At 38.9% G+C, this 26,251-nt stretch overlaps 1 protein-coding gene across 1 annotated transcript in view; it reads right to left on the reverse strand.

The window, feature by feature from the left end:
• Positions 1-838: 838 nt before the first annotated feature.
• The window catches only part of LOC127639153 (hepatocyte growth factor-like), a 31,436-nt gene continuing 6,023 nt past the window's right edge, over positions 839-26,251 (reverse strand). The window contains exons 5-18 of the mRNA XM_052121028.1: positions 21,954-22,096; positions 19,885-20,005; positions 19,494-19,612; positions 18,173-18,338; positions 15,841-15,974; positions 15,330-15,423; positions 12,228-12,364; positions 9,621-9,653; positions 6,204-6,315; positions 5,870-5,944; positions 4,930-5,067; positions 4,733-4,839; positions 2,536-2,678; positions 839-2,434 (exon numbers count right to left, since the gene is read on the reverse strand). Coding sequence (XP_051976988.1) covers positions 2,252-2,434; positions 2,536-2,678; positions 4,733-4,839; positions 4,930-5,067; positions 5,870-5,944; positions 6,204-6,315; positions 9,621-9,653; positions 12,228-12,364; positions 15,330-15,423; positions 15,841-15,974; positions 18,173-18,338; positions 19,494-19,612; positions 19,885-20,005; positions 21,954-22,096 — 1,705 coding nt within the window. The 3' untranslated portion in view covers positions 839-2,251. The remainder of the gene's footprint in view (positions 2,435-2,535; positions 2,679-4,732; positions 4,840-4,929; positions 5,068-5,869; positions 5,945-6,203; positions 6,316-9,620; positions 9,654-12,227; positions 12,365-15,329; positions 15,424-15,840; positions 15,975-18,172; positions 18,339-19,493; positions 19,613-19,884; positions 20,006-21,953; positions 22,097-26,251) is intronic.

The following is a 26,251-nucleotide window of genomic DNA, read 5'->3' on the forward strand; positions in this document are numbered from 1 at the left end:
AAGATCAGACGTCTAACGCTGGAAGCACACCATGTCTGTTCCAGTGGTTTTCAACTCTTGTCCTGAGGGAGACTATGATAGCATAATTTGTTCCAGCCTTGAACTAACACATCTGATTCAACAATAATCAACTGATGTTGGATTAATTGAATCAGGTGTATTAGTTTAAGCTCACATTGCAACAAAAATCTATATAGAGCTGGAGCTGAAACAGCTTACACATGAGAACTGTGTCTTTAAAAAAGCATTACTCTCATCTATGATTGTTTCTCCATCCCACTTGCTCCTGTTTAACAGAAGTAACTCTACACTAACAGGTTTCTAAATCCAGTTCCCTTTTCAACAGTTTGAACTCTCACCTTTGACCTGTGATGATTTAAGCGCCCTAAAGGAAACGGGAAACTATTGGGGTTGTTTTTGCCATTTTTCTCACATGTTCATGCTCATTGCTCATAAGAGTTGAATTCATCAGCTATGCTGAACACACAACCTGTTGAAAGTAAACTGACACACATGTCAGGGTGAAACATCAGACCTAGATGAATGCTAACCATGGGTCTCAGACTAATACAGAAAGTAACAACAAACCAGGATCTATCATAATACTCCTGATAAGCCATATTTAATTGAATAGGGACTGCAATATTAGTGGTAAACATATAGAAAATATGTAATTATTTCCAAAAAATAATAATATATTTTTTAAAAAGGTAGCAAGTATATTTACTGAAGGTTCGAATACAAATACAAAACAGTCATAATTTGTTGTTGTTGTTTTTTTTTAATAAAAAACAGCAGCCTACATATTTAAAATAAAGACAATTGATAGCAGCAGCGCAAAGAGAACATTCATTTAAAAGGACAAACTATAAAGTATCAAATTGAAATACAAAATGTCACTTGGTATGAAACAGAGGCACCTTATATACATAGCGAACATAATATTTACAATATAATACATTATCATCTAGAAAACGCACTTAAAAGGTCATAAACATTAGTGATAATATTCCCTGCCTACTGAAAGCTGATCTTGACTGCTTTACTCTATTTAGTACTGCAGTTTGATTAAGTGACTTTACACTCTTAGATCCATGAGGCTAAAGACCGTCCACTTGGACTACACACATGTGCTGCTTATAGACCTTTGGGGAGCCATCTTGTAGTCAGAACACTCTGTTATGGCACATAAACAATATTTTCCTTAAAAGACATATAGTCCTTTTGTTTTTTTAACAAATGTTATGTTTAAAAGCCACATGCCAGATTAAACACAAAAAACACTTTGGGAAGATGAAATGCCGTGACTTTGGTCGCTCTATAAAAGTTATAAATAAATACTTGGCGAACTGCTTGTAAAATTTCAACAGATATATTACACCATGAGAAGAGAAAGACCTTCAGATGCTTGTAATTTCAGATCTATAAGACCTACAGACATACAGAGTGATATTAGCACACTCTTTGGAGTGTAGTAAAAACAGGTCCTTTAAAAACAAACACAGCCCCAAAGGGGCCACCAAACGCTCCAAACTGGAATAAGGCAAGGCGCGAAACATTAGAATGTTATGGAATCCTTGGAAATGCATTCAAGCCGCTGTGATAACATTCTGTTTTGTCATGTATGCTAACCACGGTGCAGGTCACAGTTCCAAATCTGATTTGTGAAGTGGCTGATGTTGAAAATGGTGTTTTGGAAAGCATAATTCACATTTCAGAATGATGTACTCTGAGGAAGACAAGATGCAGGTTCAACTCAACTCTGAACAAGTAAAAATTAATAAAAAATATCTCTGTCTTCACCCCAGTGATCTGAAAACTCTCAGAGTAAAAACCAAGGCTCCATCCTGTTGGAAAACTTCAGGTCATCGTCATCCAGGGAGTGACATCTAGAACACATCTGCTCTGGTCTGAGACAAATATCTTCATATGGACGAACGCCACAGTTTCTCCTAAATGATTTTCTTGTATTTTATTTCATTTATCCATCTGTCTGGGATTATTAAGTACTCACTAGCCACTTATTGGTTTAAAAAAATACATGTCTGATGTCTGACCTGTCTTTCCAGTTGAGGACCTCAGTTATTTATGTCTTGCACCTTTTCCGTACCAGTGGTTTTAATTTAATCTGAAGAAAAACACAAATTTGGCCTCAGAGTCGTTTGTGCCGTTTGTATACAAATCGTACAAAAACAACATCATGTGCCGTGAGTTCTATTCACATCATAGGTGAGGAACAGTCAGGAAGGTTCTAGTAATTTATCTCCATGTCTGAATAGTATTTAAAGACTTTGTGGATCCATTCGGAGTAGAAGGCCACATTGACAAATACGGCAGGGCGTCTGGCTACGGCACACCCACGGCCGTTGATGCTGACCCCCACAATGACCTTGCTCTCTCTTTCCTGGCACACCAACGGGCCGCCGTAGTCTTTCTGTATGAGGTAAACCAAAAGGACAAAAGATTGGAACCACGGAACGCCATAGAAATGTATTTTCTGGTGATTACTGCTGTTAATAAAGTTCTGACACATACTTCACAAACACCGTGGTCTCTCTTGCCTCCAGCACATATTTTAGTCTCAGAGATTGGCAGAAAGCCCTTGTGGCTTAGAGAACACCTCTTGTTACTGACAATTGGAAGTCCCACCATCTTTAGGCTGCCCTCGTGACCAGTGCCTTAAAGAGAGTTAAAATAAATGTGGTGAAGTGATGTGTGCATCTGTAATGCACTGCAGTCAACAAACCTGGAATTTACTTTCATAAATGTGCAGTCACAGAAAATTACCAAACACCCTTTGAATGTGTGTTGAACAATCTGAAGCAAAAATATATCAAAGTAGAGGTAAAGAATAGAATAAATTGGAATAGACCACAGTAGAATTGAATAGGCTGAAGTAGAACAGACCAGAAAAGAAAGTAATAGAATATACCACAGTAAAAAGAATATAATCCAGTAGACCACAGTAGAACAGAACAAAATCAAAATAACAAATTACACCACAGTAAAACAGAACAAAATGAAATAGAAAAGAAAACCGTAAAACAGAATACAATAGATTAGAACAGAACACAGTAGAACAGAAAACTAAATAAAATAGACCATAGTAGAACAGAACTGACAGCAGCTGAACAGAACATAATAGAACAAACCGCAGTAGAACAGAACACAACAGAACAGAATGCAGTAGAACAAAACAAAATAGAATAGACCACACTAGAACAGAACAGAAAAGAAAATAATAGACCACAGTTGACCAGAACAAAACAGAATAGAACAGATCACAGTAGAACAGAATAGAATAGAAAAGAAAAGAACTGACCACAGTTGACCAGAACAAAACAGAATAGAACAGATCACAGTAGAACAGAATAGAATAGAAAAGAAAATAATAGACCACAGTTGACCAGAACAAAACAGATCACAGTAGAACAGAATAGAATAGAAAAGAAAAGAACTGACCACAGTTGACCAGAACAAAACAGAATAGAACAGATCACAGTAGAACAGAATAGAACAGAAAAGAAAATAATAGACCACAGTTGACCAGAACAAAACAGATCACAGTAGAACAGAATAGAATAGAAAAGAAAATAATAGACCACAGTTGACCAGAACAAAACAGATCACAGTAGAACAGAATAGAATAGAAAAGAAAAGAACTGACCACAGTTGACCAGAACAAAATAGAATAGAACAGATCACAGTAGAACAGAATAGAACAGAAAAGAAAATAATAGACCACAGTTGACCAGAACAAAACAGATCACAGTAGAACAGAATAGAATAGAAAAGAAAAGAACTGACCACAGTTGACCAGAACAAAATAGAATAGAACAGATCACAGTAGAGCAGAACAGAAGAGAACAGAATAGAACAAATTACACTAGAATATAATAGATCACAGTAGACAAGAAGAGATAAGAACAAATTAGAATAGAACAGACCACAGCAGAAGAGAACAGAACGCAATAGAATAGAATAGAACAAAATAGAATAGACTAGACCACAGCAGAACAGAGCAGAACAAAACATAACATAATTGAATAGATTAGAATTCACCAAAGTCCAAATAGAACAGAACAGAACAGAACAGAATAGAACAGAAGAACAGAGCAGAAGAAAACATAACTGAATTGAATAGATTAGAATAAACCAAAGTAAAACAGAATAGAACAGAACAGAACAGAATAGAACAGAATAGGTAACACTAGAAAATAATAAAATAGAATATAATAGAATACAACAGAATTGATAACACTAGAAAATAATAAAATAGAATAGAAAAAAGTTGAACAGAAACAATAGATAGAAAATGTATTACACCACTTTAGAACAGAATAGAATAGAATAGAATAGAAAAGACAACAGTAACAGATAATAGAATAGACCACAGTACAACTGAACAGAACGAAATAGATTAGATCACAGTAGAACATAAAATAACATATTAAAATAGAACACAGCAGAACAGAACAAACTAGAACAGAACAGAACAGAACACAGAATAGATCAGAATAAAATAGAATAGAATAAATCACAGCAGAACAGGGCAGACAAAATGAACCGAACATAACAGATTGGAATAGAATGGTATACACCACAGCAGAAGAGAGCAGAAAAGAACAGAATAGATAAGAACCGACCACAGTAAAACAGAACTGAAGAAAACTGAATAGTATAGACCACACTAGAATAGAATAAAATAGAATACAACATAATAGAGTAGTACCTTTAGTGTCTCCCCAGCCGTACATGAGGCAGTAGGTGCCTTCAGCAACAGCACACCCTGCCACAGGAAGCTGCACAGTTCGCACATGCTCAGAGAGAGGGGCAGGCCTGGGCACAAGACCCACATGAATGAATGAATGAATGAATTAATAAATGAATTAATACATTAATGAATGAACATGCAGATAATGGACTTACGTTGTTAGTTTGAGTAGGGCCAAGTTTGATCCCTCGGGTCCACATACCACATGTGCGATCCGGAGACCCTGTGTGCTGGTGGAGGCATTGAGATGGAGAAGTCCCACCTGCACGGTGTACTCCGAGAGGTCAGGAACACTAAGGAACACACCAAAGTCCCATTATACACTATATATAGTACAAGCATATCAGTCAAACAAAGAACATACATGTCAGTACTGACCCATTCACGACAGGACTGCATGAGTATCAGAGTATTACAGTGATAAGTCATTCAGCCTTCTGAAACTATACAAGCTAATGTGGTTTGCAGACAGTGCAGAGTAGCCTCTCTACATGCATGAGATGTAACTTGGGGAGAAACCCTGGTAAAGTCATCTCCAGTTCTATTCAAGGTGCAGAGGTCAGTTCAAGCACTGCAGCCTGACTCCAGCCAGGTCTGTATCTTCATGAGAAGCACAAGATAGCTAAACCCACCAGGGAGAGGATCTGGGAAACGTAGAGATGATCTAAAACCCAGACACGCTCTCTTTCGTTCCCCTTTCTTTCCCCCTCTCTCTATCTCTGTCCTTCTGATCTCCCCTCAAACTAAACAGAGACAGCAGGCCTTCACTCTAGTGTCACTGAAGCACATCCACTGGCATATATCACGCAACCAAACGCAGAGGTAAAACAGATGCACCACTGAAAGTGCAGAAAACCATCAGTCACAGCTCAACAGGCCTCTAACTGCACTCTCTTAAACCGGAAATTCTGGATCCACACGGCTCACAGCAAACATCAACTGACAGATGGAAACACAAGGCCAGGACATGCTTGTGTCCATACGGAATCATGCACACCCAAGATTAAAACAAATTAAAGTGTGGTCTGTTTTGACACATCTGTGAGTATATGTAGTGAATGGTGGATGTGAGATGGTTTGGGATAGAGAGATTACCAGGTGGAGAAGCACTGTTGATCAGTAAGAACCCATTCCTCACGGATAAGAGAGCCACCACACCAGTGACTGTTCCTGGAGGAGGAGAATGAATCAGAACACACCATTAGGGCTAGGTGTCAAATTATACAATGCACATGCAAAATTACAATTCCCATTAAAGGGGTGAAATAAAGAAGAATCTAAATTTCCTTCATAAGAGTTTGATAAAATAAATGCAAAAAGACCATTTATAGAACCCAAGCCTCAAAAACATCTTACTCTGAAATTAGAAACCCAATAATATTTTAGAGAGGGTGTAAAAGGGTCTTGTAAAGCTAATTCATGATCATACCCTTTTTGAATGCTGACGACCCAGCTCCCATCCTCCGCCCGCTGTACCCGCATCCCTCCAACAATCCGCGTGGTTTTGTGTACGAAACAGGATGGTTTTGGTCCTCCACCTGCTGAGATGGTAAGAGGTATAGTAACTTACATAGAGGACGTTATGAGACAAGACAACAACTGATAATCTTCAAATCTGAAATGATTCAAATTAAGTAAAATGCTATCTTTTTGCAGACATAGTGTATTGTGGCAAGGAGGAGGGCGGGGCCGGGCCGTAATCAGGCTAATCAAGCTGACAAGAGGGATAAAGTTCGGGGGAGAGAGAGAGAGAGCTACAGGCAGCTGCCCTGTATGCGTTTATGTTTCAGTATTTTTGTTTAAATAAATATTACTTTGATGCTTCGTCCGGTTCTCAGATCTTCCTTTCCCATTTACCTCCTTACATTGGTGCCGATACCTGGGAAGGAGGAGGGATGAGCCATAGTAGAGTCCTCGCCACTACCATCCACGCCAAAGGAGCAGCTGTGGTCCTCTGCCGGGGAAGGTGGAGCCCGGCCGCCTGAAAGCAGAGCAATGACCACCGACTGTGAGGGGAGGAGGGGCTCACTGCCGACCGCCTGGAGCGGGAGAACCGCTGCCAGGGGAGGAGGTGACCCCTACCATCCACCAAAATGTGGTGGGGCATTCCGTCTGCCAGGGGCTGGAGGACTGCCTCCAATCCACCCGAGGAGGAGCGGCTGTCATCCCCTAGAGGGTTGAAGGGTGACCGAGGACCAGGCTAAGGCGCATCAGAGAAAGTCTTTTTTTTTTCTCTTTTTTTTAATGCATCAAAATAATATTTAAAGGGGTCATGACATGAGAAACCAAATTTGCCTTGATCTTTTGGTATATAAGAGGTCTTTGTATCATTAAAACGTCCTGCAAGTTTAATATTTTAAGACGTCCTCCCCATTCTAAACGAATCATTTATTTAATCAAGCTCAAAATACAGCTCGTTCTGGATTCATGGTTAGAAGTGACGTGACGGTTAGAAGTGACGTACCAGCGTTTGCATATGACCGCCTCCAGCACAAGATAACTACGCTTTAAGCGCCAAGACAACTACGCTCATTTCAGTATCGCCGTCGCCTCACAAGTGTTCAGTCGATGGACAGCGAGCTCTGACAGAGACTACTTGTGCACAGGAAAATTACGATGCCACACAGATGTGCTGTTCCTAGCTGTGGTCAAACAAAACCTCTGAATAAGCTGCCGAAAGATCCAGACGTCAGGGAAAAATGGATGCAGTTTATTTTTTGCGGACGTCCCAGTCACAGCAAGTGTTAACTTAAGCGTTTGTTCTGTACATTTTAAGGATGACTGTTTTGAGAACAAATCTCAATATGATGCTGGATTTGCCAGAAAACTGTTGCTCAAAGATAAGTCCGTGCCGACTATTCTGGGAACAACGACGACGCAAACTGTAAGTAATCTATTTTAAACTTTAAACTACTTTTTAAAGCGCAATTTCATTCATTATGAATAATCACAGTGTTTTTACTTAGTTTACTTGTATATTGTTCTGGCTGGGGCGTCAATAATTGATACATAGGCACTGACGTTAGCCAATCATAACAGTGGGCGTTAACACTGAAGTCTTAAATGGAAAACGCCCCCAAAACAGACTGTTTGAATCAGAGGATGAGAAACAGGGTGGGAAAAGGTCATAAATCACTAGATTTTAAAAGTTTTTCTTAAAAAAAAATATATTAATACTATAATTGCACCTAAGGGAACATAATAATACAATAAAAAAACCCATGTCATGACCCCTTTAATTAAACAAACATGCTAACTGGGCAGCTGCCTGTAGCTCTCTATTTCCCGAACTGCCGCCTCCAGCAGCCTTTAGACCTCTTGTCGGCTTGATTAGCCTGATTAGGGTCCGGGCATGCATCATCACGGCCCGGCCCCGCCCTCCTACTTGCCACATGTATATACCATAACCCAGGGGTGTCCAAACTTTTTCTACTGGGCGCCAGATGAAAAAGAAATAAGGTGCCGTGGACCGCACCATTGTAATAATAAAAATAATAATAATAATAATAAAAAACTAGATGCCACTATTGCGTTATCTTTATATGGTATGCTAAATATTATGAAAGCTTTAATAAAACAATTTGTTAATAAAGATATTTCTCCCACGAAGAATGCTAGTAACAGTGCATGGTCATAAATTAAGGGGGCACATAACAGAAATGCCCACAAAAGTGAAACAAAAAATGGCGTAGTGGCTAAAGCACAGGGCTGTTAATCAGAAGATCCTTGGTTCGATCCCCACGGCCACCACCATTGTGCCCTTGAGCAAGGCACTTAACTCCAAGTTGTTGTAAATCGCTTTGGATAAAAGCGTCTGCCAAATGCATAAATGTAAATGTAAAAAATGCCCTAAAATTCAAAATGTGCCCTGGTTTTTATTTCATTTATACCTTCCGATATAGTTCTTAAAATTCTACTTTAAGAGTAGCATTACACACTATCACATAAAATATGTTTTGAATAAAAGAATGACAGTACATTTTTATATGTTTAGAAAAAAGGCCCTTATAAACATAAAATTCCCCTGAAAATTATTTCCATAGGGCAATTATTGGCGCTTTTATGGAAAAGTTCATTTCTGACCATGCAGTAAAGAAAGCAAATATTATACTGGGTAAGAACTTGTTTTCTTTCAATGCACTTGGAATTTGCGTTTTTTATTTTTTGACGTCCATTCAGTCACTTCAAAGCACAAGCAGTTCTGGGTGTGACGCATAACAATAATTTGAATATGTTACATTTTCCTGCTATGACATTATTCAAGGAATTACTCTTCATTTATTGGCAATTCAATCATAGTTTCTGTTCTGTTGTTACTTGTGTTAAATATATGCACAAATAGACAAATTGTGCTTTAAGTTAAGTTTGACATTAAAATACTGTGTGTCTCCGCTCACCCTTTCCCTCTCCCCGTGCCTCTCCTCATCTCTCCCCCAGGTTCACAGGAGGCGGGGTGGGCCACCGGCTGACAGATAGGCCGGAAGGGCAGGGTCTCCCCTCTAGAGATGGGGAGGGGGATTTAGTGAGACTGGTGGCACCCGGCCTGAATCAGGCAGGGGAGGAGTGTGACAACAAGGAAGGCATGGCCGGGCCGTGATGGTGATAAAGGGGAGCCGGAGGAACCAGCTCGAGGGAGAGAGAGAGACACACGCGGCTGGGTTGCATGTGTATCTGTGTTTATTATGTTTTTTTTTTAAATAAGTTTGACATTAAAACTTTATGTTTACTGTTCAGCCAGTTCCCAACTCCTCCTTGCCTATCCTTGAACTGTTAGGACACAGTCCTATAACAAATGCATGTGCAAATATGAAAGATCTTTACAACATAAAGACATAAACTCACTTACTCTTCTGATGGTCATCAAAGGACGTCGATTTACCTGAATAATACATGAAAGAATGATAGAATTATGGTTCACTTTCAAAAACTGCAATAAAATATATGACATAAACTCTTGAATGCTCTTCAGATATGAAAAGTTCTATGTTAATATCTACCTCTTCAAATAACTGTCAGACGAACCAATTTCAATAAATGAGATTTGATCGGCAGAAATTATGATATCAGGGAGACAAACCAAAAAATCGGATTTGTATTGAATAATTATACAAATATAATGATAAACAAAATATAATCATTGAATAATCCCAAGACCATGTTTCCATTTAAGATGATAAATATTGAGCATACACAATAAGCCTGCTCTTCATCAATGTGCACAAGCAGACCATCACAGTTGTGCCTGAATACAATACTATTAAAACATTCAGCTGAAGTGGCACAGCTGTATGGGCACAGAGATGAACAGGACTACATCTGTCTGGCATTAGTGTGACGGCTTGCTTGAGGAGAATGACAAGAACCACAAACAAAACTATTTTTACATAACATTTGAAAAGCTTTTCAAGCTACAAATGAGGACAAGGCACCCGTGTGGCATGTAGTTCAGGGATCCTATCTGAATTCATAATGACTGTGTATGGGAAATTTGTACAGTGACTTGATTATCATGGGTACAGGTGAAATCCATCCATCCATCCATCCATCCGTTCATCCATCCGTTCATCCATCCGTCCGTCCATCCGTCCATCCATCCATCCATCCATCCATCCATCAATCCAACCATCTGCTAAAATATGCTAGCAACACTAGCAGCATGTTATAACTTGTTGGCAATGCCTATCAACTTGCTAGCATGGCTAGCAACATGCTATAGCATGCTAGCATCACCTAGCAACATGCTAGCAATGCTTATAGCTACATTTAAAAAAATGCTAGAAACTACAACCAACATGATAGCAACACCCAAGCTGTGTTCCTGTCCTGCAGGGTCCCTATGCAGTATTCTGCTCCCAACTCACAAGCACAGTATATCTGTTTAAGTTCACTTCTCCTGATAAAATTTGTTCAATTGGAATACGCTGTATCATCATCAAACACAGACAAAGTCGTGCTGATTGCGGGGTTCAAGAAAGGCTACATAATTTACACCGATCAGCCACAACATTAAAACCACCTGCCTAATATCATGTAGGTCCCCCTCATGCCACCAAAACAGCTCTGACCCTTCGAGGCATGGACTCCGCAAGACCTCTGAAGGTGTCCTGTGCTATCTGGCACTAAGACGTTAGCAGCAGATGCTTTAAGTCATGTAAGTTGCGAGGTGTGGTCTCCATGGATCGGACTTGTTTGTCCAGCACGTTCCATAGATGCTCAATCGGATTGAGATCTGAGGAATTTGGTGGCCAAGTCAACATCTTGAACTCTCTGTCATGTTCCTCAAACCATACCTGAACAATTTTTGCAGTGTGCCAAGAGGCCACTGTCATCATGGAATACCGATGCCATGAAGGGATGTACGTGGTTGTAACAAATCCCTTAGCTCCAGGGAAGGAGGAAGCGGGAGATGCGTACTGCATTCCAATTAACAGTTCTTTAATTACAGGATAACCCCCCCCCACACACACACACACACAGGTGGTTCAAGCACAATTCTCCTCCGTCTCATCCCCTTTTATCTCAGCAACAGCTCACTATATATATATATATATCCAGGGTTGTGGAGTAATTAAATACATGTAAAATATAAAAGTATATAAAATACAAAATATTAGTAACTGTATTCCACTACAGTTACAATTTAAATATTTGGTAATTAGAATACAGTTACATTCAAAAAGTATTTTTGATTACTGAAGAGATTACTTTGCATTTTATTGTCATTTGTTTAATTTAATATTTAGTCCTTTCAGATGGAAAACATTTATACATATAAATGATGTGATCCAAAGTGCATTTGAACGGCGGTGAAACACTTTCTTATGATGTGTTACATTCATACGAGCAGACAGAGAAGTACGTTTGAAGTAAGTTTGGAGCACAAGAAATATAAATATACCTTGCGTAAATTATCATCTTTACGCTAAGCTAAAATGCTATTTCTAGCCATTTTACATGCATGTTACCAGACATGATCCTATTTGTTTATCATGAAAATTCCCGTTGGATCATAATTAATTTTTTTCTAGTAAGACCTTTGATATTATGCCAAAAATCATATTCTTGATAATCATTTTTGTATTGTTTTCCTGTAAAAATATATTTCAAACCTTAAAACAAGATAAATTAGATTGATCTTGTTTTAGAAACAACACTGCATAAGATATTTTGGTTTTTCACAGAATGTGTTTTTAGCATATGTATTTTGTCTTACTGTACAGGCAAAGATTTTATAGTTAAAACAAGTTAAACAAATCTACCAGTGCTGAAGAAGTAATCCAAAGTATTTAGAATAAGTTATATATATATATATATATATATATATATATATATATATATATATATATATATATATATATATATATATATATATACTGCATGAGCTAGACCAGCACATAATTTGCATGAATTTATTAAAACATGATTTGGTCTACTATAGTGAAAAGAAACTCACAGCGCTCTAGTCCACAATAGTCCCAGGGAATGGAGGAGTTAGATGTGTAGCACCATGGCCCATGCTTATCTCGGTCAGGATTTCTGCACAAGTTCAACTCTAAGCCTGCACTGGCCTCCGCTGACCGCGTGTCTCTCCTACACACACACACACACACACACACACACACACACACCAAACAGGAAATATGAATTTCTGTTGAGAAGAACAGGCCAAGACAGGAGGAATGGAAATTAAACTTGTATGGAAGTTGACTTGTATGTGACTGTGACAATCTGTAAAAGACCATCAAAAAAGGAATCGTTTTCATCCTTTCCCTCCAGCACCCATAAAAGTTTGATGGTATGAACTCTGAGAAGTCAAAGGCTCTGTGCATTACATCTCCAGTCCAACTCTACACATGAGCCAGCTCCAACCTACACACAAAGCAACTTCGACAGAGTTGGCTTACTAAGAAAATAAATTGTAGCGTAAGACGGACAGTCCAGCAATTGGAGGGGCACAAAATCCAGAATGAAAAATGTCTAGGAAGTAGAGAGTGATAGAGTGGAGAGGTAATTTCTCATCCCCTGTGTCTTTTGAACAAGCCAGCATTGAGTTCTCAGAAACAACCTTTCGACCCATACGAGGCAGACTCACTGGTTGGCCAACATTTGAAGAAGCTGATTGGCTTTGATCTATCCGTGCTTTGAGAGCAGAGGACAGTACTTCCTGGAGTCAGAGGTCACTTCTGAAACATGTCCATCTATCTGTGCCATTTTGGCTTTTAAAATTCCTGTAAATTAAGTTATGTTAACAGCTTAGCCAGAGCGGAGGGGCTAGAGGACACTGAGCAAGCTGTTTTATGGGGCATTTGTCTCTGTGGAAACAGTGTGTGGTATTTTCGGTCCTCAGAGTGTCAGTGATGAATATGACCTGCCCGGCTCCCCCTTCTGTTTGTTATCACCGCCTTAGACCTCTTTCAATGTTGTAATACCGCCTGGTAATCGCTTCTCAAAACAAACTCAACATCAGAGTTGTATGTAATGTTTAATGTATGACTTCTGGTTCAAAAATAGTTGTCAGATCCTGATTGAAAGAGCAAAGTGCACAAAAAGTGCAAAATGTGAAAGTAACCAATTATTCATTCTTGAAGGGTGAACTGAATGTAAAAGTTCAGACATGAAGTGAAGTTTAAGCATTAAACGGTTTATGGGGAGGGTTTAGGAAACCTGTTTGAAGACAATTATTTTTGCAGATCCATTTGTTGTCGCCAGTGCCAAAGCATTTACACACTTAAACTTTAAACACCATATTGATTGACTACTACGCTTGAAATTGGAGTATGCTTATAGTGGTTCTGGACCTCCTCAAAATGCAAAATCAGGTTTCTGATGTAGCTTTAAACCAAGAAAAGGTTGTTTTTGAGGGGCTTTTGCATCTTTTATTGGACACAGTGTAGGGTATTCACAGGTCAGACTTAAACCTGCACCCCCAACATGAGCGCCAAGGCTCAACATTTCTACAGCACATGCGCTAAACACTGTACTAGAGCTCTTTTATACTCACTAAAATAACACTTTTAGAATCTGTAAAAAGTTGTATGGGTGAAAGCTAATTGACCATTTGTTTCATAGACATTTCATAGCTTTGTCAATTATTGAGAAAGAAACACATGCTGGGTCTCCTGATAACATTGCAACTTAAGCTTTTACAATCATTTTAACTAACATCGCTCGTTATTTTATGATTGTGTAACACCAGTTTCCCAAACCAGCACGTTAAAAAGTATGTAGAACTTAAGTGCCTTGTTACAGTCCAAATGTCTGGTCCAAAGGTGCTGATTATTTTTGGCCAGTATGTTCAGGAGTTTGTCTTCTCAACATGAAAATAATGTGGACCATATAGATGTTGTCTGTAACCTTATTGAGGAGCCGAAATGTATGAACTATTTCAGAATTTAAATAAAGAAATAATGATGGCTTTGGCAAGATGGGGTTTCAGATGTATTAATGCTCAATTCTTAATGAAATGAATGAAAGTGATGCAAGATATGCATGTAACGTGAATGTACGCAATGTGAATCATAACGTGGGGCTCTAACTTAGCCTGAAGTGATGAATCTTTGGCTGGAATCTGATGCACACAGAACAGGATTGAAGACGGACATCAGTACTGAACTAATCATAGATGTATCTAAATATGAATCAGCTGGTTACAAATCAAGGCAAGTTCAAGTGATTTATTTAGAACTATTTATTTAAGTTTTAAACTGCAGGGTTATATTTACACACTTAAATATGTCTTCTTAAAAATCTGTTTATTATGAAAATATAATCTTTCTATTGCCATTATAGTAATTATTATCAAAGAAGGCCAATAAAACATTATACTGTATTATGTGTCATGTTAATTTAGACCTAATTGTATCAACTCGCATGTGCAGACTGCAGAGAATGCCTACGGATTTTCAGTTTGCCTGCTGATTTATTTTTCAACACTTTTTTTATCCTCTGAAACAGTGTACAATGGCTTTCCAATGATCAAAATATATTAATATAATTTATTATATAGTACATACCCTTTGTCTCTGATAAACTATGAACTCTGAAAGATACATTTAAGTTGCACTTAATGGACTTAATGTAAGAGTGGTACAATGCTCTTGTTAATTTACAAATGTTTGACTCACTACATAGATATCGATGCTTTTGGGACGTGCCATAGAGATTAAGAGACCTTTGTGCAACTAACATTCTACTTAGGACTTTGGGAAACCCAGCCATAATTTGATACAGCCAAAAGACAATCCTTTACTTTAAAGCTGTAGTGTAATGATTTTTTTTATGCAAAATAATGTTTTTTAAAGGTTTTCAAAATGCTCCCACCAAAACCACCTACTTACTTTGGTTGAAACAATGTTTAACATATTTCGGGCGGCTCAAAAACAGAGGAATGTTACTGCAAAAGCCGCACATAGCCAAAGTGTTAACATTCAGGGGATTTAAACTCAAAGTGAAATTACAAATCTCAACACATAAAGCTGGGATAGGATACAGTATTTTAAAACTTACACATGCACCTTTGAATGGCTTTAGTGATTTAATTGAAACAGCTGTTTACCTGAAAGTGTGGTCAGACCACAGTCCACATTGAATACTAGATCTCGTTTTTGATAAATTACCACGATAACTCTCGCCGTTGTCTTCATAACACTCTAGGACACAAATGAAACAGACATGAAATTAATATTAATAATATTCAGGTTAGTTTCTATCCTGGTGTTCACCTGCCTACACAGATTACACTCCCAAACACATGCAAACATACATGCATTTACCATCAGTTAAATCCACGTGATTTGTGTGACACAGATGAAGGGGAATGTGAGGGTACCTAGAACAAAATCACACTTGAGCGGTGTGCCAGATCTTTACAGGCAGGCTCAATATGTACATGATGCCAAAACATCTTTCCTTCTTTTTCAACATTACAATTCTTTAAATGATTATGAGCTGGAAGAGTGTTGGAACAACAAACTTCATTTTGTGGCTCAATGTGGTTTGTGCTGCTTAGCCATATAAGACAGATTTGAGATTTTGTGATTGTGTATTTGAAGTCTATATGATCTCACCTGTGCTGTCAGAGATTTCTGACTCACACCTGGGGATGTTAGTACAGAAAGCTTTGCGTACTTTTGGGTCTGTGGTGAAGCACCAGGGAATTTCAGAGTCATCTGGGTTTCTGCAAAAGTTTTCCCTTAGATCCCTGAGTGACACACAAAACATTTTGTAAAATCATTTTTGTGTGTATTTTCGTTTTCAGAGTGGCAGGGCTGATTTGGGATCAGTCAATTGTGAGGGGTGTTAATCCTGATATGAATGAATTTAGTAATTATTAACTATTGCTATAGCTCAAAAATAAGGTTGGGGATTTGAAAAAAAAAAAACGTGTAATCCTAAGCGTGAAGGTTTGTTGTGTTAATCATCCCACACCGTTTGTGCTACAGACATAACGGATACTCAATCCTGATGATTTTTGAGGACAGGTGTGTTAATTTTTTTTGCCTATTGGTAGATAAAATGGATGAATACATTGCTAGACTTACATTGATGGAGTGACCCGAATCATATCGAAGGACCAGAATTTCATAGAGACTTGAGGGTGGGATCTTTTTACTTATAAACAATCACCTTAGCAATCACATGCAACGCAATGAAAACCACTCAAGAACACCCAAGCACCAGCATAGAAACCCCATAAAAACCACCCAGAACACGCAACATTTGTAACTGCATAGCAACTTACTAAAAACCACCCAGAACATGCAAGCGACTGCGTAGCAAACACACTAAAAAACACCCAGAACAAGCTACAGTATCAACTGCATGTTAATACACAAAAAAACACCCAGAACACGGTACAGTAGAAACTGCATAGCAACCCACTAAAAACAATGCAGAACATACTAGAGACTGCATAGCAACCCACTAAAAACAATGCAGAACATACTAGCGACTGCATAGCAACCCACTAAAAACAATGCAAAACATACTAGAGACTGTGTAGCAACCCACTAAAAACAGTGCTGAACATACTAGAGACTGCATAGCAACCCACTAAAAACAATGCAGAACATACTAGAGACTGCATAGCAACCCACTAAAAACAATGCAGAACATACTAGCGACTGCGTAGCAACCCACTAAAAACAATGCAAAACATACTAGCGACTGCATAGCAACCCAATAAAAACAATGCAGAACATACTAGCGACTGCATAGCAACCCACTAAAAACAATACAAAACATACTAGCGACTGCATAGCAACCCACTAAAAACCATGCAGAACATCCTAGTGACTGCGTAGCAACCCACTAAAAACAATGCAAAACATACTAGCGACTGCGTAGCAACCCACTAAAAACCATGCAGAACATACTAGAGACTGCATAGCAACCCACTAAAAACAATGCAGAACATACTAGCGACTGCATAGCAACCCACTAAAAACAATGCAAAACATACTAGCGACTGCGTAGCAACCCACTAAAAACAATGCAGAACATACTAGTGACTGCATAGCAACCCATTAAAAACAATGCAAAACATACTAGCGACTGCGTAGCAACCCACTAAAAACCATGCAGAACATCCTAGTGACTGCATAGCAACCCACTAAAAACCATGCAGAACATACTAGCGACTGCGTAGCAACCCCCAAAAACCATGCAGAACATACTAGCGACTGCATAGCAACCCACTAAAAACAATGCAGAACATACCAGCGACTGCGTAGCAACCCACTAAAAACAGTGCTGAACATACTAGCGACTGCGTAGCAACCCACTAAAAACAATGCAGAACATACTAGCGACTGCATAGCAACCTACTAAAAACCATGCAACATACTAGCGACTGTGTAGCAACCCACTAAAAACCATGCAGAACATACTAGCGACTGCGTAGCAACCCACTAAAAACAATGCAGAACATACTAGAGACTGCATAGCAACCCACTAAAAACAATGCAGAACATACTAGCGACTGCATAGCAACCCACTAAAAACAATGCAAAACATACTAGCGACTGCGTAGCAACCCACTAAAAACAATGCAGAAAATACTAGCGACTGCGTAGCAACCCACTAAAAACAGTGCTGAACATACTAGCGACTGCGTAGCAACCCACTAAAAACAATGCAGAACAGCATAGCAACACACTAAAAACAACCCAGAACACGCTAACGACTGCATAGCTACCCACTAAAAACATTGCAGAATATGCAGATAACTGCATCGCAACTCAATAAAAAAACACTTGGAGCACTTTAGCAATTTCATAGCAACATCCTGGCAACCACCCACAACACCCTAGCATTATGGAGGCGAGTTGTCTTCAGAAAATGTAAAAATCCACTTCTGATGATACTGTTCTGATAAAATAGTGGTGAAGTGAGACTCACTTGCATTTATAGTTGTGCGGAGTGTAAGAATGATTATGGGGAAACAGGGCATCCCAGCGCTGACAGGTCACACCTGCAGGGGTCAAATTGAATGTACCCCTGTACCCCTCTCCCTGACCCCGAAAACAAGAGGTGGTAACATCCACTTCTATGTCATTATCTGAGTCTGTGAGAGAAAAAGAGAGATATAGAGAATGCCAAGCATTTCAAGCATCAGTATTTTCCATGGAAAGATTGCCATAGAAGTTAAACATGAACAGTAAGATTTATAGCAAGTCAGTGCACCTGTATACAATTTCTGAGCTAATCTAAATACCACTTTCTTCCAAATGCATTAGATACTATAAGTTTGATTTAAACTTGTATATAATCTTCCCTATATGTATGCATGCATATACACAGTATATTCAATCAAAGCAAAGCACACACAAAACGGAGTATTTGTGCAGAGACGTGAGGAATGAGGTACGTTTTCACAGGTCAATTTGAGTACATCTTTACAGTCATTAAAAAAAACTATGTAATAGTGCTAATGGTCTTGATTTTAATTTAATTCAAATTCAGATGACAGTAAAATAAACAAATGCCAAAATTCTCTCATTGCTAATACAACTGGTTTACATTACTGTTCAGTGATGCAAAAAGTCCTTTAATTATAAAGCCATTAATGACTTAATCATCGAAAACATTCTGGAATTATTGCATAATAATTATGCCACAAATAATGTATATTTCTACATATATCTATATATCATCTCCAGCTTTCCACAACCCTCCTCCCTTTTTCTTCTCATCTCCTGCTGCTCTGTTTCCCTTCAGTTCTCCTTCTCCTCTCGAGCTAAAACATACATGCTTGGATATTATACCATGAGGTGGCAGCTTCCTATTGGATGAACCTAGACGAACCAGGGAATTTTTGGCTAATGCTATGTAAAGGTTAGAAACAAATGTTAAAATAACAGTAATGGAAGAGTTTTATGCTGTTATTAGTATAATAACTTTCTTAGTATAATATTGTTTGTATGTCCTTTAAACTACATTTCTTTAAAAACAAATTCCCACAATGAAAACTAATAAAGAAGCTGGCAAATTAAGTTTTCTGGACATTTTCACAAGACATTTTCAGGGATTCTAGCCTTTAAATAACATTCTACTCATGTTAAGACATTTTTACATTCCCACAACCACAGGGTAACATTTGGAAAACATTTAAGAACATAAGTTTGTTAGCTGAGATACAACCTGAAACATGAATCCATATTATAACATCATGCAAACATTATAAGCAACAAAACAGAGCCAAAAGGCCTTGTGAACTGACCACACACACTGATGTTACAGTACTCCCAAGGAGTGTTTTTGTCCATCGTATAACACCACGGACGTATGTCATTATTGGGATTACGGCAGTAGTTGTCATCCAGGCCTTTATCAATATGCCTGTAAATACACATAAAGAAGACAGAATTGCAAATCAGTGATGTGTGTGTATGCTTGTCAGTGATGTGCACAGACCTTAGCAGGGACGGGGGCTGAAGGACTGTCAGCAGGGGATGCTGCTGTAGCATGTGCTCTTAAAGACACCTCAATTTAAATCTCCCCTCGACCAAAAGGGCAACTTTAGATTTGTGAATGAAAGGGGCAGGGGCCCCCGATCTGTGCACATCAGTGATGCTTGTTGTGTGTTTGTGCACAAGTGTGTGTGTGTGTACCTGTGAGGCTGGTAGGTGTGTTTATGAGGTTTCTGTGAGTCCCATCTCTGGCACTCTTTTCCACTCTCTGTGTGATCCACGGGTCCTCTGTATGTTTCTCCGTTACACCTCATACACACCACTATACACACACACACACACACACACACACACACACACACACACACACACACACACACACACACACACACACACACACACACATATACATACACAGGTATTACAAACACCAAACACACGCATGGCAATATCAAACAGTACAATAAGTGCCAATTTACACTCTAAAAGGTGAAAATGTGAAGCAAAGCTGATCTGACTCTAAAAGATTACCCTCATTGGAGTAAGATGAATTGAAAACTTGAATAAAATCATATCATTTTGATGTTACCACTTGAGGTACACAGGTGGCCAAAAGTTTGGAATAATGTACAGATTTTGCTGTTTCAGGTGGAAATTGGTACTTTGTTTCACCAAAGTGGCATTCAACTGATCACAAAGTGAAGTCAGGACATTACTGATGTAAAAAACAGCACCATCACTATTTCAAAAAAGTCTAGACAGGCCCCATTTCCAGCAGCCATCACTCCAACACCATATCCTTTTTTTTTCTCTCTCTACGCTTTTCTCCCCAATTTGGAATGCCCAAATCCCAAAACGCTTTAAGTCCTCATGGTGTCGTAGTGACTCGCCTCAATCCGGGTGGCAGAAGATGAATCTCAGTTGCTTCCGTGTCTGAGACTGTCAATCATGTGGCTTGTTGAGTGTGTTACCGCGGAGACGTAGCACAGGTGGAGGATCTCACTATTCTCCACGACATCCACACACAACTCATCACGCACCCCACCGAGAGCGAGAACCACACATTATAGCGACCACGAGGAGGTTACCTCATGTGACTACCCTCCCTAGCAACCGGCCAATTTGGTTGCTTAGGAGACCTGGATGGAGTCACTCTCCCCCCCAACACCTTATCCTTGAGTAATCATGCTAAATTGATAATTTGGTACTAGAAAATCACTTGCCATTATATCAAACACAGTTGAAAGCTATTTGGTTCATTAAATGAAGCTTAACATTGTCTTTGTGTTTGTTTTTGAGGTGCCACAGTATGCAATAGTCTGGCATATCTTAAGGTCAATATTAGGTCAAAAATGGTAAAAAAGAAAATCTTTAAACTTTCTCTAGAAAATTGTCAGTCAATATTTGTTTTATTTTTGAGGAATGAAGGCTACACAATGCTTGGAATTGCCCCCCAAAAATAACGATTTTATACAAAGGTGTACACAAACGTCTTCACTGGCTCTAACAAAGAGAGGTGAAAGGCCCAGATGTACAACTAAACAAGGAGGATAAGTACATCAAAGCCTCTAGTTTGAGAAATAGATGCCTCACATGTCCTCAGCTGACAGCTTCATTGAATTCTACCTGCTCAACACCAGTTTCATGTACAACAGTAAAGAGGAGGATTGCAAAGAATAAAACACTTTTGAAACAGAAATGCAAAAAGAAAATGTTAGAGTGGACAAAGAAACACAGATATTGGACAACAGATAATTGGAAAAGAGTGTTATGGATCTTAACCCCATTGAGTTTTGTGGGATCAGCTAGACTGTAAGGTGTGTGAGGAGTGCCCGACAGGACAGTCACATCTATGGTCACATCTAAGTGCTACAGGAAGTGTGGGGTGAAATGTCACCTGAGTATCTACAAAAACTGACAGCTAGAATACCAAGGAGCAGCAAAGCTGTCATTGCTGCACGTGGAGGATTTTTTTATGAGAACACTTTGAAGTAGATCTGAAATTTGTTTTCAAATTGAAATAGTAATTTTTCACGTTATTACTGTCCTGACTATACATTGTGAATCTGTACATTATTCCAAACTTTTGGCCGCCAGTGTATATTTTTGATTCCTTTGACAAAATAGTTTACAGTGTATAAAAGCACAAATAAAATACACTGACATACTGTACTCTCAGATCAAAAACATGCAAGCAAACACACATCTGTGAATTAATGAGAAACATATCCCCACAGCATTAAAGCTATATTGATGGGGTAATGTCTAACCTTCTGAACACTGGGGCAGCCCACATTCCTGATGGCGAGTTTCAGTGAGTTCAGTGAAGCACCAGGGACCACTCGGATCATTATCCGGGTTTCTGCAGAAATTCTGACGCAGGTCAAACCTTTTGTGTCTAGCAGGCTTGAAACTGATTGATAAATATAGTCAGAAAGACAGGGAGAGAGAGAGCGAGCGAGCGAGCGAGAGAGAGAGAGAGAGAGAGAGAGAGAGAGAGAGAGTAACAGTGTTGACAACTCACAAAGATTTTATCTTATGTGCTCTGGCAATTCAGTCAATTCAGAATGACACTGTATTTTGAGCACTGAGAGAATTAGGTGGGATGTTGGAAAACTGATGCCATACCAGCTTAAACAAATATCCTTTAAGCTACAGAAACTGAAAATTCTGCCATTTACTCATACTTATGTTGTCCCAACCCTTTCAGTCTTTCGTCTGTGGAACACAAAGGAGAGCTAGGCAGAATGTTCAGTCTCAGTCAACATTTACACATAAAAAGTTAGGTCACATAAAAAAAAAGATGCAATGAAAGTGCTTTATATAGTCTTTGTTATCTACTAACACCACCAAAAAAAAAAGCATACAGGTAACAGAATTTTCTTTGACTAATTGTGCATATACTTGTTATATTGTATATTATGTATTTTATGAGTATGCTAGCAAATAGATGTCCTAAAAGCTGACATAAATTGAATAAAAGTCACAAAACTTTTGATTTAATGGGGTCTTTAAGGTGGTCAAGCCAGTCAACCATTTCAAGCTCAACCAGATCCCCACCAGTTTAGGCCAAGATAGTCTACAAAATTGTCCATGGTCCCAACAACTAATAGTCAACCACCTAGACCAGCTAAAGATCACAATTGACCCGCTTCAACCTTCTGCAGACCATGTAAACTCAGCCACCATGAAAAACCAGTTTTAGCTGGATTTTCTAGCAGGGGGATCACATCACCCTCATTGTGCCCCAACTGAGTCTACTATCAATATTATCTCGATAAAAACACAAAAATAAACTGTAAAAATGGCACCAGACCAGGAGCGAAGGATTTCATATAAACAAAAACAAGAGAGATTAACTCCTTGATTAAACAAACGGGTTTCGAAAGACCTGTAGTGCTGAACTACACTGTGTCTCTGCATCTGGTTCTTGTGTTGCTTCCACATGAGGCCTGCAATCTCTACAGCTAATGATATTGTGCTAACAGATGTTAGCCAGCTATTGCTCTCAGGCTGCAAACAGACGCTCTTGCACTTTCCGCAGTCCGAACGGAAACTTTCAACCTTTAATTCCAGTCACATGCACAAGTTTGATATTTTGTTTCGACACCAGGAAGTCAAATGGGTCGGAAATGGGTCACTTATTGGAAATCATCTATTTTGTTTGTGTTTTTGGAAACCTACATATGAAGGTTAGCAAAAATTCCTGGCAGCAGTTGGGCTATGGTGATTTATAGATATAGTCGCGCTACTTTTGCTTACACTGGGCTTCCCAATGTTTCCACTGAACAATGACGTAGCTTACTGCGTTACCAAATAATCTGCCCACATAGCACATCCCAGACTTTGTTTACAAGTGTTACTCTTAGATTTGAGAAGATACTTCCACATCCAAAGTCATTTTCTCGCATCTAAACCAGCTTAAAACTGGTTTAAGCTGGTCTAGCTGGTCTCCCAGGCTGGTCAAGTCTGTGCTCAGATAGTTTAGCTAATGTATGGTTTTTACTGATATAAAAAGTCACATACTTGTACATGTAACATATATTTCATAATACTACAGAAATGTCAGTTTTTACATAAGTAACATACATTTTAAACAAATAATAGTGGAATTTGAATATGCATACATGCTCAAATGCTGTATATATAATTTTACATATGGTCATTTATGGCCAAATATCAGATTTCTGTTTTGGTCCCACACTTAACAGCTAACAAGTACTCAAACCCCCTTAATACCAGCAAGAGACCAGCATGACCAGACTGGGAGACCAGTAAACCAGCCTAGACTGGTTTAAGCTGTATATTTTTGTTTCAGCAAGGCTGCCCCCAAATTGGCTTGGCTGAATTGATGGGACAGGTGGAGACGAGATTGTGGATAAGAGTGAAACTTCCAAAGAAATGTGAGTCGCAGTCTGAGAGAAAAGAAAGAGATCTTATCACATGAAAAGAAAGAGAACAAGAAAAGGAGACGGGTTCGAAGCAGGATCGAAGTTGGAGCTGTTGCGAGTACAGCTATCCGTAGGGATGAGAGGGTCTGGATTAGCATCTGTGTTCAAGTCTCAAATGTTGCTCGTATTTTAATGTGTCTGCGGCTTTGTAAGCTCAGCTGGAGGGCAGACAAAACATGACTTCAGTCCATAAATCCTCGTTCTCTCTTTCTTTGGAATCTTTCTCTTACTCGCTCACCTCTAATATCTGTATACAGCTTGTAAGCAGCACAGCTCGTAGAGCTAATAACAATGTGGCTAACTGGCAATATTTGACTGTAATAACCATCCTGGCTCATGTTTGCGCAGTCAAGGCATCACTCCGTGAAATACCACTTAACTTCTGTTGTTGTTCCAAATGTTGACATGTCAAATGATCTTGCCTGAAACGATTGATTGCAGACAATACGCTAGAAGTGATTAATGACTAACAAAGAGGATTCGAAGGAACAGTGAGGATTATTGCGCAAACTGTGAGCTGTCGAAGACCATATGAAAACTGCAAATGAGAAGCTTATTGAGATGATGAGGTAAGTTTTGCACACACTACAAGACAGAAGCGCGTCACCCTACGCACATTTAAATACTCAAATTGTCTTGTTTTTTGGTTGTGATGGTGGCATTATGTTGCACACTTTGCAGTCTAGGCGCGTCAGTTACAAGATCTTTCTCAGATTTTCCCGGAGTGTTGCTATGATTCTGAAATTCCATTCAAACACAAACTTATGCACATAGCTACAGTATGCAAGAGTTGACTTCACAACAACATGGAGGAAGGACTCCATGGCAGCCATTTTTGAACCGTTTTGCATTACTAAAAAAGACAAAATATTGGTATTTTTCATAATATTTTACAGGTTTTTGTTTTTTTACCTTCCTCTTGCAATTTCAATAGCTGTTGCTCATTGTTTCTTGCCTGCTTGACAAAGACAAGGCAGGTCAGCCAGTATTCAAACAAGCTTGAAACTTATTATAATATCTGTGTCTACTCAAAATACAGAAATACAGCCAATTTTGCTTGTGGTATTGTCGTATTCATTAACCACCAGCAAACAGGTGAAATCAATGCTGAAATAGCACTATATCTTGAGTAGGGTTGCAGCGGTATATCGGTTTCACGGTATACCACGGTTTGAATTTGATGGTTATCATACCATGTACATTTGATTATTTAAGATATTGAGAAAAAATGCAACTGGACCGAGAATCTCACATGCGCATGCACATCTCCTTTCCTCCTTGTTTGCCTGTCAGACTCGTCAACTTGCATCTCACACACACACACACACACACACACACACACACGTGCAGCGGAGAAAATGTCAGAGAGAAGCGAGTTGAGGGGGTCTGACATAAGTGAGTGTGTGTGTGTGAGTTAAAGCAGTGTTTCTCAACTGGTCTATTCGGACTGGGTCACGGACAGCAGGGAAAGAACAATGCCATGGTAACTTCTCCCATGAAGATATTTCGGCGGACGCCCAAGTGATCACCTATTTAGGACTGCTGAGGCCGATTTAATGATTATCTCACAAACGGCTAGAGGCTTCTCATCTGCACTTTCGTGTGAGTGTAACAAGCTCACAATCATGATCTACTCTTCTCTCTGGCGCGCGCGCGTGCAATGACTGGGCTTCCCTTGATATAGCGGAGTGCAGACATCAAAACTGATGTGACCGATTTCAATTCTAGTGACAATGTTCTAGTTTAAAGCGTTACAGATGAAGTCAAGTCAAACTTCTCAAACAGTAGCAGCCCTGACATGCCAAACAGCACTGAGATGGAAAACACTGTGCATAGTAAACTATGCTTTAGTTATGTAACATGTTATAGTTACATGCTATTTTTTTTATCATGTTTATAATTCGGTTTATTATTACAATTCAGTAAGCTTTCTTATTTTTTCTATTTATTATATTTTCAAAAGGGAGACTTTTTTTACACATACTTCAATAAATAAAATGGCTTAATGTTTCAATTATAATAAAGTGTTTGCTAAAAAAAAGAAAAAGAAAAGAACCTTTCTGTTTTCACTGATAATAGTAATGTATCTCTATCAATGAAAACTTTCTATAATTTAG

The sequence above is a fragment of the Xyrauchen texanus genome, chromosome 47 (genome assembly GCF_025860055.1).
Source record: "Xyrauchen texanus isolate HMW12.3.18 chromosome 47, RBS_HiC_50CHRs, whole genome shotgun sequence".
Lineage (NCBI taxonomy): Eukaryota > Metazoa > Chordata > Actinopteri > Cypriniformes > Catostomidae > Xyrauchen > Xyrauchen texanus.